Raw genomic sequence first — 21,558 nt, 5'->3', positions numbered from 1 at the left:
GAGTCTCGCTCTGTCGCCCAGGCTGGAGTGCAGTGGCCGGATCTCAGCTCACTGCAAGCTCCGCCTCCTGGGTTCACGCCATTCTCCTGCCTCAGCCTCCTGAGTAGCTGGGACTACAGGCGCCCGCCACCTCGCCCGGCTAGTTTTTTATATTTATTTTTAGTCGAGATGGGGTTTCACCATGTTAGCCAGGATGGTCTCGATCTCCTGACCTCGTGATCCGCCCGTCTCGGCCTCCCAAAGTGCTGGGATTACAGGCTTGAGCCACCGCGCCCGGCCCCCAGGAGCTTCTAAAGCAAGCTTCTTGAAACCTCAAAGAGAGGGATGAGAAGGGGCTCAAGGAATGAGTCTTGTCTTTTTTCCTTGTTAGTTTTTTTGTTTTGATTTGAAGATTCCAGTGTGTGGGAATAATCTCACCGAAGAGCAAAATGAGTAACACTGGGTCAGTTTGTTTACCACACAAACACACTCACACGCATTCATTTATAGAACACTTACTATGGGCTAGGGTGGCAAGGATGCAAAGATGAATAACATAAAGAGCCAGATTACCCTCCTTCCCCCACCCACAAGTTCCCAGTGAAGTGGGAGAGAGACATGTAAACAGATAAATTACTGTTTCTTCTGCTGAGTGCTATACCAAAGGTGAGAGCTCGTGCGTGCACACACACACACACACACACACACACATACACATATGGTCCTCTAAATAGAGCTACTCTTAACCGTTTCCTCAGAAGCCCTAGTTCCAGAACATTCCCATCCCCTCTCTGTGTATTTGCATATATGACTTTTCGATTGAGGTAAAATTTACATAACATGAAATTAAGCACTTAAAGTGAAGAATTCAATGGCACTTAGTACATTCACCGTGTTGTGCTACCACCACCTCTGTCTAGTTCTGAGACATTTTCATCAATCAGCACAAAGTAACACCTGGCACCTATTAAGCAGTTACTCCCCATTCTTCCCTCCCTGCAGCCCCTGACAAACACCAGTCTGCTTCCTGTTTCTATGGATTGATTTATTCTGGATATTTCATATAAATTGAATTGTATCATATGTGACCTTCTATGTCAGCCTTCTTTCACCAAGCATAATGTTTTGGAGCTTCATCCACGTAGTAGTAGAATGTTTCAGTACTTTTCATGGCTGAATAATATTCCATTGTTTACTGCAATTTGTTCATCCAATCATCTGTTGATGGACATTTGGGTCGTTTCTGCCTTCTGGCTACTAATGAACAGTGCTGCTATGAACATCTATGTACAAATTTTTTTGGATATTTGTTTTGGACATATTCTTTTGGACATATACCTAGGAGTGGATTTGTGAGTTGTATGGTAATCCTACGTTTAACTTTTCAAGGAACTGCTAATATATTTTCCACAATGGCTGCACCACAGCATCCCCCTTTTGAAGACCCACAAAGTTCTGTAGTTTTGATGCTTTCCCCATAACGGAAAGACTGCAAAGAACAGAGTCCTGGTTTGCAGATACACTAAGCAGTTCTAAGTACTTTGGTTGGGCCAGTTGGTAAGAACTTGTGTTAATGAGGTTAAGGTCAGGGTTCCATCCCCACACTGACCCATTAGTTGAGCAGCGTGGACAGAGTGAAGAATTGCGTCTTCCTGCCACATGCTCCACCATCGAATCCTGCCCTCTTGCAAAAGCTTGTTAGTGGTCACAGGGGAATGGACCAAGACTGTTTTTATGGTTCCACATAAAAGCCTCCTGAAGAAATCTATTATCCAAGGCCTCCTGAAGGCGCAGCGGGAGGAATTTGCAATCAGATGATTACTTTCTTCCAGTCCTGGTGTCACCTGGTTTCTGCGGGCCTCTTAAGTAAATTGCTTAACCCTGTGCAGAGCCTCAGTTTCCTTATCCCTAAAATGGGAATAATAATCCTCACTCACAAGACATAAGAATGTATAGAAAAGCACTCTGCATGCAGTTTTTGCTTGGTTCTTTTTTTTTTTTGAGACAGAGTTTTGCTCTTGTTGCCCAGGCTGGAGTGCAATGGTACAATCTCAGCTCTCCACAACCTCCACCTCCCAGGTTCAAGCGATTTTCCTGCCATCAGCCTTCCCAACAGATGGGATTACAGGCATGCACCACCATGCCCGGCTAATTTTGTATTTTTAGTAGAGACAGGGTTTCTCCATGTTGGTCAGGCTGGTCTCGAACTCCTGACCTCAGGTGATCCGCCTGCCTTGGCCTCCCAAGTGCTGGGAGCCACCGCACCCGGCCTTTGCTTGGCTCTTACGGGTTTCCTGTAAGAACGTTAAGGGTGGGCAGCCTCATTCTTCCTTGCAGCACCCCACTGGCTTCTGCAATCTGTTCTTTGCTGCTCTCCGGAGGTTGACGGAGCTGGAATGGTGGCGCCCTGTTGACCAGAGGGTTGCTGGCTGTTTTAAATTGTCCTATTTGCATGGAGTGAAGCTTGCTATGGTAACAAGGTCTGGTGGCTGGAATCCAGGGCCCCAGTGAAAAATGCAAAGCCTGTGGTCTGGGAGAGAAAGAGGAGCTGGTAAGGGTATATCAACGTCAGGTTACCTCAGTTCTTCTGTGAAGAGGGGATGGGCAAACTGAGGCAGCAGGGCTCCACTCTTTGGTCCCAGTAGAAGCAAGGGAAGAAGCCCCATCGACGCCTTCCTTCTTATCTCTCAGCCTCATCTCTGTCCCCGCTAATATTCAGCTAAGAAGCTTAGGAGCTGGTTAAGGCTGCTCCTGCACCTGGGTGCACACACAGGGCTAGGGCTGTGGGGAGGCGGGAGCACGAGCGGCCCACGCCGAGGAAGGTTGGCGCTCCCTCCGGGGGTGGGCAGCGCAGGTCTGGCCGGCGGGTGGGGGTTGGAGAGTGAGAGGCACGCGGGGCACCAGCTCAGCTCCTCTCTGGGGATTTCGTACTCGCAGTTTAAGGAACCAGCGGAGCACCAACTCCACTCCTGAGCTGGCGCAAGCGTCCCCCTCCCCTGGAGATCCACCTCTGCTCCCCTCTGAGGCCCCCTTTCCAAGTACCCTCTCTTCCGAGCACCCAGCGCCTCCCCAACCCTAGCACTGCGCGGGGAACCAGTTCTTCAGGGCGGGGGCTGCCCCACCGCTCCAGGGAGGGGACAGAGGGCCGGCCTTGGTCCAGGCGACCCCGCCACTCGCCAGGGGCGCCACCTTGGCCCCTCCCGGCTGCCGCCCGCCGCCCCGCCCCCCAGGGGGGGTGTGTCTCCTAAGCAGGGGGGCGCGGGAGGCCAAGGGTGCCCCCAGCCGCCGACCCAGACCCCCTCCCGAGCGGGCGGCGAATGGTAGGCTCCATTGAAAGAGTGCCTGGCGGCGCGCGGTGTCCTTCTCGGAGCAGCTCTCGGCGCCCGCCCGCCGGGGTCTCGGCGATCGCTGCTCCTCCTCCTCCTTCTCCTCCTCCTTTTTCTCCTCCTCCTTCTCCCCCCGCCGCCTCGCCACCGCCGCGGCTCGGGCTGAAGGCGCCGCTGTCATTCCTGCGCCGGAGGAGCCGGCGCTGCCGGTGCCTGGGGGTCGGGGCGCGGGCGAGCCGGGCCGCGGGGGACCCAACAGGTAGAGCCGGGGGTGCCCGGCCGCGCGCCCCCCGCGCATCATGCAGCTCTTTGTCACCTCTCTCGCCCCCAGGCCAAAATCCTGAGCATGATGGAAGACAATAAGCAGCTCGCGCTCCGCATCGATGGGGCGGTCCAGTCGGCCAGCCAGGAGGTGACCAACCTGCGAGCCGAACTCACGGCCACCAACCGGAGACTGGCGGAACTGAGCGGCGGTGGCGGCCCCGGCCAGGGCCCGGGAGCCGCGGCCAGCGCCTCGGCGGCGGGGGACTCGGCGGCGACGAACATGGAGAACCCCCAGCTCGGAGCGCAAGGTAGGATCGCCCCGGCGCCCAGGGCGGAGGAAGGCGAGCGGAGCACGGCCGGCCTCGGAGGTGGCCGGGGACCCGGGGTCCCCCACGCCCGGGGCGAAATCGCTTTGCATTCTAGCTTGTGACCCTTTCCGCCCGGTGGTGGCCACCGCTGCTCCCCGGCTGGGAGTTGCAGGCTGCTGTCATTCATGAAAACCCGGGCGCAGTGTGCACGGGGTCACACGGTCACACCGGCCCCGGCCAGCCTGAGCGAGGCGCAGCCTGCAGGTCCCTTCCGGCGTCAGAAAGTGCCCTTTCTATGGCACCAGCCCCCAGCTCCGTGGCAAACTTTTCATGCCGGGGCCTTTTCCCCACCCCCCGCAGGGGTGAATGGCACAGTTCCCCCACTTCCTTAGGCTCCTTCCTTTGAAATGACTCTTTCCCAAAGAGAACTCCGGCTCTGCCGCCCGTAGTTGGGATAGAGGATTGGAGTGCTGTGCACTTTTCTCCGCGGATGCCAAATCCCTTGGCTCAGTTGCATCTGGACTTTATTTTCCTCTCATTTGAGGTCTCGCAGGCATTGGAATCTATGGATGCAACAGTAGATGCTCAGCTCAGCAGGGAGTTTGAATTTCCGAAAATATAAACACCGAGAGCACTTTCCAGGGGGATATTGTAGACCTCAAAGGTTGAGCGGTAGAGAAATGAAGGCTTAGGGTGGTGGGCTGCAGGGAGCCCCTGTTTGAAGGGACTCTGCAGTTTAGAGAAGAGGAAGAAAAAGACAGTTGGTTTGTGTTCACATTGACAGAGATTAAGCTCTGAACCCCGCTGCAAGACATAAAGGCAGATGAGGCATCCCTAAAATGTACTGTTTGGTTTCTGTGACTTGGAAAGTAAAAGGGTAAGCAGGCTTTGGGGGATTTTTTTTTCTTTTTCCCTAATTGCCCTTTGAGAAACAGTATCACTGGTTATTAATATCATTTGAATTGCAAATTAAACTGCTGAAATCCAGAACAGGACAGAAAAAAAATCTCCAGTCCATGAGGGCCACTTGTCTAAATATGTCACTTGAAGTACAGGGTACCAATTGCTCAGTGGCTCAAAATGATTTTCTGGTTCTGTTGTCATTTCAAGAGCTTCTCTTGAGTGTTGAGAGAGTCTGTTTTCCTAAGAATCTGGTTCTCTCCATCAGTCTCTGTTTCCACCTTATCTTCCTGGGAAGGTGTGCTTTCTTTGATGTGAGATGTGAAGCCTGCCCGTGTGCAGTTTTATGTCGAATTCCAAGTCAGATCTTAACTTGGTACTCCGGGAGCCTGTCGGAAGTCTTGGGAATCGGGGGGAGTACTTTGGTAAGGAAGTAGCCATGACGTAATGGTGAGAAGGTGTTGTGGTCCTAGTGCTTGCTGCAAGCTTGACATGTGGTTATTCTTGTCATCCTTTGCGATGTCATTGTGTGTGAAAGAACATTCTCTACTGGAACCTGTGCAAAAAAAAAAAAAAAAAAAAAAAAAAAAAAAAGAAAAAAAGAAAAAAGAAAGGCAGACTGCAAGGTAATGCTTCACTTTTTATAGGCAGAGGCTCTGCTAACATCAAAGAAATAGCTAAGAACTGGCATTTTGCTAAGAATCAAAAGCTGTATAGTAAAGGACACTGAACAATGCTCATTTATTTTCCACCGTCTGCCCCCCTTCTCAGCGAAGGAAAAGTTAAGTGGCTTTTTATCTGAGTCCTGGGTCTGGTTGTAGACTGGGCAGGCTAAGGCAGTCATCGCAGTGATGATATACACATGCTCAACTTGGAAACTGACATACTTGCGGATGGTTAAATTGTTGTAGTGGAGCAACAGGGGGCTATTTCCTTGTTCTTTTTTCCTACACAAATGCACAGGGCTGTGGAAATGAAAATGGCTTTTGGATCTCTTGCATATCCTTAAAAACACATAAAACCAGCAGCTCCCATATGCTCTCAGGACCCTGCCTGCCCATGTCAGTGACTGTCTGTGGGTGGTAGGATGAAGGGTGGTCTTGATTTCTCCTCTTTGTACATTGGTATGTCTCAAAATCTTTACTAGGGGCACTTTGCGATTTTTATAATCAGAAAATAAAATGTTAAAAGGTTTAAACTCTACTTGATTGTTGGCCGCATAACCGCCTAAATTGATGTGCATTTAAACAGATGTGATGGTTGAAAAGAAAACAAACCCCCCATATAAGTTCAGTGAGGTATCATTTACTTGTCTGTAGCAACACTACATGATGCATTATTTAGCCTCTGTAAGTTTTGGGGACTTTTTTTTTTTTTTTTTTTTGATGGAGGCAGTAGTTGTTTTGGTTTGTTTTTGTTTTTTTTCATAGCCTGTGGCAGCATCCTGCTAGCACAGAAATCCTCTGCAGAGGTGGTCTGGTAGTTTCTTTTGCCATTCCTTTCATTATCCTAAAAAGAAGCCTTGAGTTCTCACACAAGTTAATTTTAAAGTGTAATTGATTGGATTCCACTTGCTTCTTCTTAATACACCTCCAGGGAGGCTCCCAGAGGCTCAACTGCTCAGAGTTTCTGACTGTTCTTCCAAATTAGTCTGTGTTTTCATTTTGTCTGTGTTGGTGCAATTCAATGGGCTCAGACCCTAAGAGTATTTAAGTGCTATTGAGTTATCAGTTTTCAAATCAAGGTTTTCAGTAAAACGAGTATCTTTGCATTTCAAAATGCAACGGTGTAAGTCATCTTTTAATGAAAGGGCATTATGCACATATTAAATGCATGCTAATGTACTTTTAATAATATTAGTAGAAATGGTTTTGAGAGTCACCTTTTGCTTCCTCTGCCAAGAGATTGTTAGATTCATTTTCAAATGTTTTTGGTTTTGTTGTTTTAATTATGTTTTTAAATGAATGAACCAAGCTCATCAATCCATCATTGGCTGTTTTGTTCCAGGGATGACAACTGGCAGTAGGTAGGTTGGTATCCCCTTTTGATGAAGAAAACTTGGGTTTTCCTAGCGGGTTAATGCAGTGTGTCATTTAAACAAAATATTAACTTGGTTGGTAGCCCCTGTGAGCTGGCATGGTTGCTATGTAACAGAATCTAGAAAGTGAACTGCTGAAAATCTGGGCTTTCGGCACTTCGGAGGATATTCTTTCGGAATCCGTGTTAAAAGAACTCCTGGCAGCCAGCCCATCTTGTCTCTCCCTCCTGCAACTGAGTTGGATAATCCCTAATGAGAATGCTGGCATACAGTGCAGAGGGCGTCCGTGCAGGATGGCACATTTCAGAGCTCCAGAGGCTGCCTTTTGCGTTGGTGGGGTCACGACAGCCTTTGACAGGTGGACAGAAGGAGGCTTGGAAAGAACAGAGCCAAGCATTTGTTCCAATTCGTCTTGTTGTTGGTAGCCAGAAAAGGGATTTGTTTAAAGTAACATTTCTAAGCTGTTTTCCTCAGCATAACATCTCTGGGAAAATGTGTTTAAAATGCTTGCTGTTCTTTGAGGGGAAAATGTAGCAGTTTGTTTCTCTGAAAATGTTTTATCTGATGAATGACTAATATTAGATTCAATTGGTTGCTTTGCTATGCATAGAATAAAACAATTAAGTGCTACCATACCCAATTCAAATAGGTGTTAACTGTATATAACAAAATACTTAATGTCCAGTAGGATGTATGCCTACTGTCATTAGTTTTCTTTTTTAAAGGAATAATTGTATTTGTATTCCTATGCAAGTGAATGTGCTGATAGCATCTTTCTTTGGTGTTGAGGACTTACTGCCTACTGCATTTGTTAGAATGGGATAGAGGAAAGGGTCAGTTTCCTGTACCTTTGTACATTTCCATAAATACATGCAAGTTGTATTTTTCTCTCCAGGCATTAAAAGAGGCTGTTACTTAAGGTCTGACAGCTCTTATCTACCATTACTACAACACTGGAAACTCTTTCGTGAAGTATAAATTACCTTTGGAGTGAATTGAATGTGTGAGTAGTCTGCGGAGACGCTAGACACTGTCGCTTTGCAAAATAAGTTCTGTCTTCTGGCATCCCCTTCTCAATTCATTCTGCCTCTGCTCTTGTTTTCCTAAGCAGACTTTTATCTTTTTTGAGAAAGAGAATTTTCAAATGGCAGAGAGGATGGAACAAAATGCTGGGGAATCTCAGGCCTTCTGTTAGCTTGCCCCTAAGTTACAGAGCTCATCAAGTAGCCTGTGCCTTGGTTTTCCAGCCACATCAAGGGGCTGAAATAGAGCGTGTCTTTTCCTTACCTGGTAGGCTGTCGTGGGATGGGGATTCAGACTTCTCCCTGAAAATTATCATGCGTGGTCACAAAGGGATTACTTACAGATCAGTACAGTGTGGTTGAAATTACTTATTGATTGGGGATTATTTACTATCTTTCCATTGTCTTTGGAAAATGCCTTCAAAGGACCTCTTAAGTCTCTGGTTCTGGTTCATTTCATGCCTCCAGCGTGCGCTTCATTATTTTTAGTGGTTTTCCAACACCTCTTTGATGTACCCCGGAAGTCTGAGCTGACCTGACTTGTCTAACGGGAGCCTGGTCACATATCTTCCCAGGGTGAGGCGTGAGAGGCTGTCTCCAGCCCTTCACCCTGTTACTCCTCAAGAAGACTGTTGGCACTTTTTAGGAAACCTATAGGGTTATAATGTGTGACTTCCTGGCTGCCAGTGAGTTTGTAGCAGATGGGCTTGGCAGGTGGCAAGAGCTCATTGGAACTTTGCCTGCTCACTGTGCACATCATATGGGGCCCAGAAGGTCAAGCTTGGGATTTGGCCACGTTCACTGCATGTTTCCTTTATGTATTATATATCTATATATTCATTCCTGGGCTGTGTAGATAAGGACAGTGAAATCAACATGAACTCCTCTGTTCTTTCCATACCTTAATGGTTTGCCTGAAATTGGTCCCTGACTTCTTACCCCCCGCCATATATCAGGCAAGAGCAGAACTCGTTCTGCCTGCTGAGCCCAGAGAATGGCTTTTTAAGCAATATTGCATGTGGAAATAGGTCTCAGTGTTTGGGCTGCATATCAGGGTGAGTAGCACACAATATGGCAGAAGTGTCACCGCCAGCAGTCATTGCTCTGCCTTGGTGCCCTGAAGTGCAGGCTTAGGGGGTTCATGCAGAATCATTTAGGAAAGGATATCTTCCCCGAAGCCAACAGGGTAGCCATCCACAGGGGCAGATCATACTTGACGATTCATAGCAGCTAAGAGTTCTGCTGACCCCTGTCACCACCCTCTAGTTCCCCTGCTACCACCCTCCAGTTCCCCTGCCAGTCCCATCTCAGTTGTGGAGAAGCTGGAAGATCAGGGAAAGGAATGCCTTCTTCTGCCCTGTGTGGTTGCACGACACCAGAACATTCTTGCTTGTTTGATGCAACCTTGATCTAAGTGGTAGAGGCGAGGTTGTGCTCTGTGGGCCTTCCTGCTACCGCCTTGGAGTCCTAGGCTGCTGGAAACGTGAAAGAAGCTGAACGTAGTTTTAATGAGTTTGGCAAGAACAACTGTTTGAGCAGGTGGCTGCTATGTGGTACGAGATCATTGGTGCTAAATTTATTCTGCTGGCTTTGTAGACTGGGTCCTGCCAGACCCTTGGGTCAGGCTTCCGAAAGGTCCCTGCCCCTTTACTCTCTGATGAGTTGAGACCTCAGCACTGGAGCTCAGATGGAGCTTGGAACAGGCAGTCCTGCAAGCAAAGAGCCCCAGGGCCTCTGCCTACTTTTCCGGTCAGGCTGGAGAGGGGAGAGAAGTTGGGGAGAGGAAGTGTCCTGCCCAGCTCCCTTCTCCTCTGTCCTCTTCCACCACCGCAAGTGCTGTGGTACCTTTGTGGGGATGTAAAGGCCTTCCATTCCCAATATTGCCTCTGCTCTACAAATTGTGTGAAGTAATGAGTTATTAAGAACAGAGCACCCTTTTAAAGAAACTGATATTGCCCACTCATCTTTGCATACCTCATTATTATTGTTCTCAGAACTTACCTTTTGGGTACGCCACAAGACGCTGGGGATTCTGGGACCATCTTGAAGCATGTAGTATTTTTCCCTTTGGTCAAGGTGAATAGTTTAATGTAGCAGTAAATGAGAACTAGTTTCATTACTTTGGTCAAACTTTTTAATAAATAATAATATGCACTTACAATATATCAACTACCCTGGCAAGTGCTTAACTTGCATTATTGAATCCTGAGGACAGCGAGGTGACAACTACAGCTGGCCCCCACGGGGCACAGTCAAAAATCTGTGTATAACTTTTGACTCCCCCGATACTTAACTCCTACTAGCCTACTATTGACTGGAAGCCTTATGATAACATAAACATAGCATAATATAAACAGTTAACAGATAACATAAGCAGTTGACTTACACATATTTTTATGCCCTATGTGTTATGTATTTTATAATTAAGTAGAGAAATCAAGTAAGCTAGAGAAAACAAAATATTAAGAAAATCAAAAGGAAGAGAAAATATATTTGCTATTCATTAAGCAGAAGTGGATCATCATAAAGGTCTTCATCCTCATCATCTTCATGTTGAGGAGAAGGAGGAAGAGGAAAGGTTGGTCTCTCTGTCTCAGGGGTGCCAGAGGTGGAAGAAAATTCACATATAAGTGGACCTGCACAATTCAGACCTACACAATTTAGACCTATGGGGTTCAAGGTCAACTATATAATGCCCATTTTTCAAAAGAGGAGATTGAGTCTCAGAGAAACCAAATCACTTGTTTGCAGTGAGATAGTGACAACTACAATGGTGATGATAATATCAGACTTCGGCATAGCGTGTACTCTGAGCCAGATACCGTTCTAAGTGATTTTCTGGATTAATACATTTCGTTAATGCATTCAGTCTTCATAATGACTTATTGGGCAGGTACCATTCTTGTACCTATTTTCCATAGGAGAAAACTGAGGCAGAGATGACACATTTACTTGCCAAAGGGCGTATGGTCAGGAAGTGACCAAGCTCTGGCTCTCAAGTCTATGCTCTTATTCATTCCACTTTGACATCCAGGGTCACTCAACTGCCACATGACTGAGCCAGGAATGCAAACCCACTAGGTCTCTCTGCTGTTTAAACCTGTGTATGCTTCTCTGCCCTGTCTCCTGAGTCAGAAGCATCCTTTGGCTTGTTCCATTAGGAAGGTTCGTGGAGCTGTAGCCTTGTCTCTACTCCTGATTAATGTTTCCCTAGACTGGTGGTAGTTCCTGGGTCCTTACGGTAAAGTCTTATGCTTGAGAGTTAGGGATCACTCAGCCTCTCAGCCATCAACTGACAAAGAGGGGACTGGATTCTGTTTCCAAGATGGGCAGCCCAGGGGCCACGTATCATTAATGAAAAAGACTATTTTGATCCTGGACTCGGAGTCTCCAATTTCTTGGACTTTGTGAGTTTCATCTCTCTTAGGAAAGATGAGTCCAGGCAAAGCCAGAATCTTGTGGCAGCCTTATTCCCCATCCATCCCATGTCCTTTCTTTTGCCTGAGTTCTCTCTCTGTGGCTGCAGTAGCCTCCAGCACCCCGAGACCATGCCCAACAAAGGACTTATTAACCTCAAACAGATACCTTCATGCTAGGGTTTCTTAGCCTCAGTACTATTGATATGTGGAGCAGATAATTCTGTGTTCTCAGGGGGCCGTCCTGTATGTTGTAGGATATTTAGCAGCATTCCTGGCCTCTACCCACTAGATGACAGTAGAACCCTTCACACCCCAGTTGTAACAACCAAAAATGTCTTTAGAAGTTGCCAAATGTCCCCTTCAGGTCACAATTATCCCTGGTTGCAAACTGCTTTTTGTGCAGTGGTGTTAGGGGAGACGTCAGTCGTTAGTCTTGGAATGGCAGCTCTGTGAGGTCAGGGAGTTTTGTCTATATTTTATTGTATCCTCAGCACTTAGAACAGTGCTTTATACATAATATAATAGCTCAGTAAATACTTGCTGAATGAGTAGATGGATGGATTGATGAATACTAAATTATGAGGTGTGTGGATTTGGTCTACTTTATACATGGTATCATGAGGATCATTGATTTAATGATTAGATGAATTTAACTGAGTGCTTACATACCATATATTAAGCACTGTTTCAAATTCTTTATCTGTAATACCTCAACTAATCCTTTAAACCACCTTATGAGATAAGTACAGTGTTTGTCATTTCACAGATGAGAAAGTTGAGGCACAGAAAGGTCACATGACCTGCCCAGGGTCACCGAGCTAGCAAGTGGCAGAGCCAGGATACAAACACAAGCCAGTGTGATTCCAGAGACTGCCTGGCGTCTCCACCAGGATGCTCTGGAGCTTGGCGTCCTTTTTCCCGTTACTGCCCAAGAAGCCATTATTGTTCTAATGTTGGCATTGTGGCAGTTATAATTAGGATTTGCATGTCAGACACTAACTCATTCATCATCAATCCTCAAAGTTCTGCTGGACAAAATATGCTCTGTCACTGCTGGAGAATCCGTAGCCAGCAAGGACTCCTGTCTGGCCAGAGGTAAGAGGACTGCTTAGTGCTGAGCCATGTTCAGATGTGAGAATCTCTTCTCTCTGCCTCACTGCTGGGCTGTGACCAAAGAGAATCGCAGAGAGGACTTGACCTTCCTACCTTTTTGGGAAAGGGAACAGTGGACCCCAGAGCTTCTTAGTGGAATTTGGACTCATTTTTAGCAAAAGGGCTGTTCCAGGATCAGAACTGGGGAGGCAGAGAGACTTTTGAGATCACCCAAGGGGGCAGTAAGAGCAATAACCAGTGTTCGTTGAGGCTTCCCCAGACACTGTGATGAGCTCAACAAACATTTCCTCAATTTACCTTCATATTACAGAGAGTTAGATATTGTTATCCCCTCTATTCCACAATGAAGACATTGAAGCTTAGAAGAGTTAAATTGCTTTTCCAAGTTCTGGAAAGTAGTCCACTAGTGAACAGAAAAACAGGGGATTAGAACACAGGTTCACACGTTTGGCCGACCCTGGAATCTGCTCACTTCATTAAGACGAGAATATCCAGATGTCACTGTCAGGTAGCCCAAAGACATGCCAGTAGGACGGTTTTGCTTTTTTGCTTAACGCCTTCCCTTCCCCTTTTTTTCTTCCTTTCTTCTTCTTCCCTTCTCTCTGTCTCCATCTGTTGTGAGAGATTGGGCACATAGGCCCAGAGACCACAGATTTAATAAGATGGGGACTGAGTTATCTTGGACTCATAGCCTCACAGGTACAACTGACATGGAAACATAATTTTCTAATAAAGGTCTAGATGGGTGTAATGGAAAAATAGACAGTGAAGTGACAAATACAGGAGCCTTCACAGATGTGCATGACAATGGTAATATGTAATAAAAGCATGCTGGAAAATACATTAATTTTACCACTAGAGGTTAAAACTGGCTGTGATAGATTATTAAAAAGTACCACTGTTTGGATAGATTGGTATCAGACACTGCAGAGAACAGCTAGTACCTGGGACCTTCTCCCCCAGAGAAAGAGTGCATCTTAAGGAGAAGGAAGATGTGGATGTTACTGGGTTTAGGTCTTGAATAATAGTTTTTCTGTCCTCTTTTCAAAGATAATTTTAAAAAGATGTGAATTTCAGGACAGAAATACCAGCATCTTTTAAAGTAAGCTCACCCTTTGTATCATCTTCCCCAGCCAGGTCTCAGGCTTCTGGTCAGCTGCAACAAATGAATTCATTCATTTTCCTTGATTAACTTGAACATGGTGTATTTAAACCATTGAACATGATGTATTTGCTTTAATTTGGCAAGTGCAACTTGGAATACAGTGGGATTAATATCATCTCTTTTTTTTAATCCCCACTCCTGCCGTTTGAAATTGGCAAGAATACACTCACCATTTCTTGGTGGTGGTAAGGTAGGAGAGTTAGAAATTTGATACTGGCCCTGGAGAGTGCAGTTGTGGGACCATAGAGCATGATAAATGATACCTGGGGAAACATGACCTGGAATTATATATGTATTGATTATCTTAATAAATGTGCTCATCAACTGGATTGCTTTTCCTATTCCTATAAGGTTTACTATGTAAAGCAAGAAAAAACAGTACTATTCAGTGCATCTTCAGTATTTTGGTGTTAACAGAAAGACAAGGCTTGGCTGCCATTTTGTAAGGATGGCCAGCCTGTTCTCGGGCAAACATACTCACAGTGCCCTGTTTGCAACTTGACATGGTACCAGGCAGCCCTGCTGGAGAAGAGAGGCATGTTCAAGTTTTAATGGAAGGCCTGTAGAGAAGGATCATGATCTCTTGGTCAGCCTCCACAGGTTGGGTCATTCTCATCAGCAACTACAAAAACAAAATAAAACAAAAACAACCTTGTTTAAACTCGTCTGGTCAAGACCGGGGTTGATTCTACCATGAGTCAACTCAAAACCCACCCTCTAACTCTTTCAGTGTTATCACATTTATTATAAAACAAGAGCTTGGTGGAACATCAGTTTACAGAGCTGATGCTCAGCACGCTTTTTTCAGGATTCTCCTGCATTTATTCACTTTTCCTCTTTTCTTGGCAATCAAGAGGGCTCCTCGGAAGCACTATAGTCTCTCTACCTAGCCATCTCTTTGCAGTGTCCAAAGAGTTTCACAGGCATCATCCCAATGGACCCTACCAACTGGTCCATGTCGTTGAATTGAGGTAGACACAGCAATCTATTTCTCAACTCAGGAGAGTGAGGCACAGCAATTTAAATTGATTTGTCTAAGATTGTTGAGCTGGGTTTTGAACCACTTTGCCCTCTCTTTCCCCACGCTAAGAGCAGGCCCAGCTGCACAGTGTGGGAGGAGAACTGCCCCATAGCTCATGGCTGGGTGAGGTCTGACCTTGGCTGGGCCACTCCCTCCTGGGCATGGGCCACTGTGTCTTGTAAGGCCTGGATGGAGACACCATCACTTCAAGACTGTGCCCTCATACTCTGAGCCTCCTGTCCAATGAGTGGCCCATGATGAAAGGGGAATCCATTTTTACAAATGAATCCAATTTTTTTACACTAGATTCTTTACTCTTTTCAGTGGGGTTTTACAATCATTTGACTTCTCTTTCAATGACCTGTTTTTTTGTGTTTTTGTTTTGTTTTGTTTTGTTTTTTTGAGACAGAGTCTCACTGTCGTCCAGGCTGGAGTGCAGTGGCGCAACCTTGGCTCACTGCAAGCTCCGCCTTCCGGGTTCATGCCATTCTCCTGCCTCAGCCTCCCGAGTAGCTGGGACTACAGGCACCCGCCACCATGCCTGGCTAATTTTTTTGTATTTTTAATAGGGATGGGATTTCACCGTGTTAGCCAGGATGGTCTCGATCTCCTGACCTCGTGATCCATCCGCCTCGGCCTCCCAAAGTGCTGGGATTACAGGGGTGAGCCACCATGCCTGGCCCCAATGACCTGTCTTCTTAATGCCTGAGCTTAGAGTTTCTCCTCTTCTAGTTTCCCTAATAAGCAGTTAGGGATCTGTAAACAAGGTCAGGGATTACACCAGGAGAATGTCCTGTTTATTTCAGTGGCCTAGATCTGACAATGGCTCCCCTGTGGAGATTTTGTTTTTTTGTTTTTTTGTTTTTTTTGCACTCTATACCATCATAATTTAAGATATTTTACTCTGGAAAATACACCTGTGTGGAGACTAGTAGATGTGTGTATTCTTTGGGTGCCGGGGGCAGGATTTAGCAAACACAATAAATCTGCCTAATTTCTCTCTCTTTTTCACTATCCCTTTAGGGAGATCCCATTAGACCTTTAGAAGCTCTTTTATTAGGGTCTTTGGGTTAATATGCAACCAAAATGTGTTGGTTTGAATTCTCTAGCTAACCTGTTGGTTGTTTAGATGCATGTGGTCACTTTCGCTGTGGCTGTAACTGCCTGGACAGCAAGTGGTCCAGCTTCATGCCTAGATCCTGGACTCAGGTGAATGGAATTTTATCCGCAGATCACAAGCCAAGAGTATGGCAGAAAACTCAGGGAGATTGGAATGGGGCATTTTTTTCTGTGCATCTTAGGGGAATGGAAGGGGAGGTATCAACCCAGTGGTCTCTGCAGTGTAGCAGGTGACCAGCTGAGGTCCACTGACTCCTAAGTGGCAAGTCCAGGGGCTGGGACTCTGATCTCTGTTTCAATTCCAGTGCAACAAGGAACATTCTGGGCTTTCCCAACTTCTGACGGCAAAATAGAAATAATAGACATTGGAACTTCATTTGAAGATCTATTTATAATGGATTCTAGAAAAGTAGAAAGTATTTTTGAGGATCAAAATGTGTTGGGGCTTTTGAGTTTTAGATTTGTGTTAGAATTAAATGCATAAGAGTATGTACCCTCCCGAGGTGGGAGGATTGCTTGAGCCCAAGAGTTCAAGATCAGCCTGGCCAATATAGTGAGACACTATCTCTACAGAAATCTTAAAAATTAGCTGACCTTGTTGGCGCACATTCATGGTCCCAGCTACTTGGGAGGCTGAGGTAGGAGGATCAACTTGGGACCAGGAGTTTGAGGGTGCAGTGAGCTATGATTGCACCACTGCACTCCAGCTTTGGTGATAGAGCAAAACCCTGTCTCAAAATAATAATAATAATAATAAAGATTTTCCCAAACTAATGGATATTATAGTTATTAATATAGGCATAGACGAAAGTGCTTCTTGTTTTGAAGTTCATTTTAGTGCTTCCCCTTTATGACTTCAATAGTGGAGCTAGTGTGGAAGTTGGCAAACTTCTTCTAAAAACAGCCAAATAATAAATAGTTTAGGTTTTGAGCACCATAAAGTATCTGTTGCAATTCCTCAAATCTGCTGTTATAATGCAAAAGCAGCCATAGACAACAGGTAAATAAATGGGCATGGTTGTATTCCAATAAAACTTTATTTATAAAAACAGGTAGCCCTGGGGTGATCATTTGCCAGCCCTTGGACATGTATTAATAGTTCTTGTTTATTTGTCTCTGACCCAGCTTGACATACAGGAGGAGCTTAATAAATGGTGATGAATGAGTGAGCTAGTGAATTAAACATGAGCAATAAAACTACTAGATTATAGTGTTAAAGGAGCAAAAATGAGAAGTTAATTACTAGGGGTGTTGTGGTTAATGGACAGGAGGAAGAGACATTTGCTGCCGCTCAGTGGTTTGAGACGGAGTCACTTGTGTTCAGCCTTTATCACTGACTTCCCAAGACCTGTGCTCTAACCCCTGAGCTATGGAGCCCTTGCCTTCATCACTGACTTCAAAAGAACTGAGAAGGGACAAAGAGTCATTGGTCATGGTGAGATGCAGGGTGGGACACTTGACATCTGAGCCTCAGTTTCCTTGTTATGAAATGAGGTCACTTCTATCTTCCAGATAATGCAGCAAAGAAATATGGGTTTAAGGGAACAAGTGAGGCCTGATTCAGATCCTGGTGATATGATGTAGGTGCTGTGGGATGTTCCAGCTCTCAGCTTCCTCATCTGGAACATGAGGCTGATAACACCTCTGTGGTAGAGTGACTGGGCTGGTTTCATGCAGGGGTCCTTGACCTCAGCACTGTTGATATTCTAGGCCAGATAATTCTTTGTTGTGGGGGGGGGGGGCTGTCCTGTGCATTTGAGGACATTTAGCAACATCTATGCCAGTAGCAACCCCATTATGTGACAACCAACATCATCAGATATTGCCAAATGTCCTTTTGGGGATGAAAGCATTCCCTGCTTGGGATCTGCTGGTTTAAGGGACTAACATACTGCGCCTGGCATGAAGTTTAGCAGATTTTGGGATTCCTTAGATAGAACTCTTGGTTATTAATAGTGCATTGTATTATTGAACTATGAATTCTCTCCTCTTTGACTTATTAACAAAACCACTTTATTTCCTTAACTGATTTCTGTCTCCCAAAGGCAAGACTGGATATTTTGTTCCAGAACCCAAGTCCTTCTCCTGAACCTTCCATGTCACTTAGAAGCCTTGTTCCCAGGAGGAGCCGAACTTCCTATGATGTCCTGTTGAGTGTGTCCTAGCTTTTTAATGCATAGGTACCCTAGACTTGCATTCGAGGTTATGGTCAGTATCATAAGTGATTCATACAAGAGATCATCCAGATGTCTTCACCATGAACCAAAGGGAAGGCTACAGACTGAGAGGCTCAACTCACAGAGGCTGGCAGGCTGAGGCCGGGGATTGTACTCTGAGGAAACAGATAGTGTGCCGCAAACTCCCACCAACAGAATGATCATTTCCCTGGTGAGCAGGCACATACTCACTTAGCCAGGGGCCAGTTTTCAATGGCTTAAACTTTAATTATACCTGATGTAAATGACGAGTTGATGGGTGCTGACGAGTTGATGGGTGCAGCACACCAACATGGCACAAGTATACATATGTAACAAACCTGCACGTTATGCACATGTACCCTAGAACTTAAAGTATAATTAAAAAAATAAATAAATAAACTTTGATTAAGATGGCTATTCCATACCAAGAGTTAACATCTGGATTTCATGTTTCTGCCATCCATATTCTCACTGAATAGCGATTCCTAGTGTTTTTAATGAAGAGAGAAAGAAAATTCTGGCTCCTACATTTTGGTAGTCATATTTTTGCTCTCTGTTTGAGAAGATACCTAAATGCAAAAGATTACAGTGAATTCAGTAGCTTTGTCAAATGGATGCTGCTTCTGTATTGTATATATTTGAAAAATAATGGTATACACATGCAAGAAAAATAATTCATTGTGCCCACAGGCAGCAGGTTGGAGATGTGTGGATTCTGGACTTCTTGTTACCTTCTCTGGCCACCCAGAGTCTCTACGGCCCACAGGTTGGGCCCGGATCAATGTGGTGCTCCACAATGTCAGGTGCAGTGAGGTGCTTGACAAGTGCCTTGGAAAACTATGGCCTCTGCCCTGGGACTTTGAGTCTTCTGCTGATTTTAAGGGATTCCTCTGTTCTTCAAACCCAACTCTGCCTCCCTGTGACACAGCTGATTAACCTGTAATTTGGGCCCCTGGCTTTCAGAAAACTCTGCAAAATTTCTGCAGAGTGACATCCTGGTATGAGTACCAGAAAGCACCAGTTATGGTCAGAATAACAGAACTGGCCCCACGCTAGATTTCCGGCAATACGATGCGATTGGCCAACTGCCATCACTAACTAGTGTCACCCTGCCTCATCTCCAGCAATATCCTAAAACCCCTCAAGCATGTGATCCGTCATATCATTTTCTCATTTATGCCAACGATGGATAATGGCCTAATCTCTCCAGCAGCATTCATATTTATTAGAGAAGATGGCATTTACAAAACCATTTCACTGTTCCTCTGCAAACACCCTAAGCTGTCTTATAATAAACCATTTTCTTTATAATAAGCCTTCCTTTTAACAGTGGTTTATTCCCTGCAATCAGAACCACCTGGAAGAGCCCAGAAAATGGTTTTCATTTCTCTTCCTTCGTGTTTGGTTAATCTTTGGCTGGAGGGCTCTGCAGGACTTGGGAGTGAACATTAGAGAGAGGCAGAGGCCAAACTTTGCTAAGGATGAGAGCTCTGCAGCAGGACATGGTCAGTACAAGGCTGGATTCAGCCTGGGTGACCATCTGCTGGGCCTGCTGGCAAAGCACCTCCCACGTTGGGTTTAGATGTTCAGGAGAAAAATACATGCGCAAAACCCAATGTGATCTGGTTGGGAGGACTCTTTTGTTCATTCTGTTTCGCTTTCAAGATTGACCGCCAAAGAAAATGACAAGTTTAGCAGCCACAGTATGTTGTCATTTGAATACAACCCAGAAAAACACTGAGAGACAGTAATTACTAGGAGAAGGGCCTCACTGGTTTTTGCGTGAACGATTTGTTTGAACAAACGAAGATGCTGATGCAGGGAAGTTCAGGATCTATAGCGTGGGACAGAAATCTCTGGAGTCCACTGCCAAGTGCAAATCCTGTCTCTTAACACTTCCTAGCTGGGTGAAGTGGGCAAGTTGCTTTACTAAAATAGGCCTTGGTTTCCTCATAGGGATAATGCTGATCCTGACCTCGCAGGACTGTAGGATTCAGGTAGAATGTGTGTGATGCACAGAGCACATTACTTGGCACTTGCCAATTCCCCTGTAAATGTCGTTAACAAATGTTCATAAGTCGCCAGTATCCCTACAGGCAATGAGGAAGGAAATTGAGTTTATTCTTTGGTTTCTTTGTTCAGCTAACATTCATGAAGCACTCTATGATTGACAGAGCACCGTGAGGAGCTCCCAGGATACCCGGACAAGTAAGGTGCCCACCACCTGCTGGAAGCCAGAGGAGGGAAGAACTGCAGAGGAGAGCCCCATTGTGGGATCCAGAAACCTGGGTTCTGGCCTCGACCCTACAACCAAGAGGCTAAAGAAGAGCAGAGTGGGCCAGGCACGGTGGCTCAACACCTGTAATCCTAGTACTTTGGGAGGGTGAGGCGGGCAGATTATTTGAAGCCAGGAGTTCAAGACCAGCCTAGCCAACATGGCAATATCCTGTCTCTACTAAAAATACAAAAACTACCTGGTGTGGTGGTGCACACCTGTAATTCCAGCTACTCAGGAGGCTGAAGCACAAGAATTGCTTGAAACTGGGAGGCAGAGGCTGCAGTGAGCTGAGATCATGCCACTGCACTCCAGCCTCCATGTCAGAGTGAGACTCCATCTCAAAAAAAAAAAAAAAGAAAGAAAAGAAAAAAGAGGAGTAGAGGGGACTTCTCACTTCCACGAGGGCTTGGTGCCAACCGTATGGCCAAGGTGTAGGGTGTGGCGTCCCTGCCAGCCTCCGCAACTTGTGAGAGGCATCCCAGGAAGTGACTTAGGAACTGAGACACTGGTTCAGTCAAAATGAGGGCATTTGGCATTTGGTAAGACTTCTCTGAAGTCCCTCCCATTTCTGAATTTCTACAACTTCTGACCATTCATAATATCACCCAATCCATCAGTTCCACCTTAAAACATTTCTTAAAGGACAGGCAGTTCATCTTGGAGAGTGTGGTCTCACCTGGCTTGAGCAGAGATGATGTCAGCCTGCCAACTCTGCCAGAGACAGGTGCAGGAGAGACACGTGAAAGCTGGGGTACAGAGAAGAAGGTAGCACCAGAAGGAAGTGCCCATGTAGGTTGTGGAATGACGCAATGCCTATACAATCCAGAAAGGGACATTGAAGACAGCCTCATCTAGTCTTTACTTTACAGTTGGAGAAACTGAGGCTGGAGAGCACAAGTGAGCCTGCTGAGGCTATACAGCCCTTTATAGCAGAACCTGGGCTAGAACAAGACCTCTGGCCTCTTGGTCCAATTCGTGTTATCCTGACTCCCAAGCTTCCTCATGCGGTGTCCCAGCTGCTACACAGATCTGTGCTGCAGATCCCAGCAGAACGTTTGTGTGCCATAAACTCATCCTTTCTGTGCCCTCAAATAACTTAAATTCTGAAACAGACAAGCTAGAAACAGAGGAGACCTGTGGTATGGAGTTTATGGCTTGGTCTGACTTTCTAGGGAGCATAGAAGAGGGTGATTTAGGAAAAAAAAAACAAAAAGCACAAGCCAGATGCCCAAATTAAAACACTAAATTTTCTTGGAGTTTATGTGCTCCAAGCAATGTAAATAAAGGTGAGGGCTGGGCCCCTCTGCCCATAAATCAGCCTCAGCGAAGGCTCACTCCCCTGTTGTGTTTAGGTATTTCAGCCCATCACCTACACCTCTTGGCATTTCTGAGATACAAGGGGGAGGGT

General features: G+C 45.9%; 1 protein-coding gene across 1 annotated transcript in view; it reads left to right on the top strand.

Annotated features, from left to right (window-relative positions):
• The first annotated feature begins 3,328 nt into the window (after positions 1–3,328).
• KAZN (kazrin, periplakin interacting protein) overlaps positions 3,329–21,558 on the top strand; it is a 478,581-nt gene continuing 460,351 nt past the window's right edge. Inside the window, exon 1 of the mRNA XM_017859262.1 lies at positions 3,329–3,877. Within this exon, the coding sequence (XP_017714751.1) occupies positions 3,652–3,877 (226 nt within the window). The 5' untranslated portion in view covers positions 3,329–3,651. The remainder of the gene's footprint in view (positions 3,878–21,558) is intronic.

The sequence above is a fragment of the Rhinopithecus bieti genome, unplaced genomic scaffold, assembly GCF_001698545.2.
Source record: "Rhinopithecus bieti isolate Rb0 unplaced genomic scaffold, ASM169854v2 scaffold_50015, whole genome shotgun sequence".
Classification (NCBI taxonomy): Eukaryota; Metazoa; Chordata; class Mammalia; order Primates; family Cercopithecidae; genus Rhinopithecus; species Rhinopithecus bieti.
Note: the sequence above shows the minus strand (reverse complement) of the source record. Positions and strands in the feature narration are given on the sequence as shown.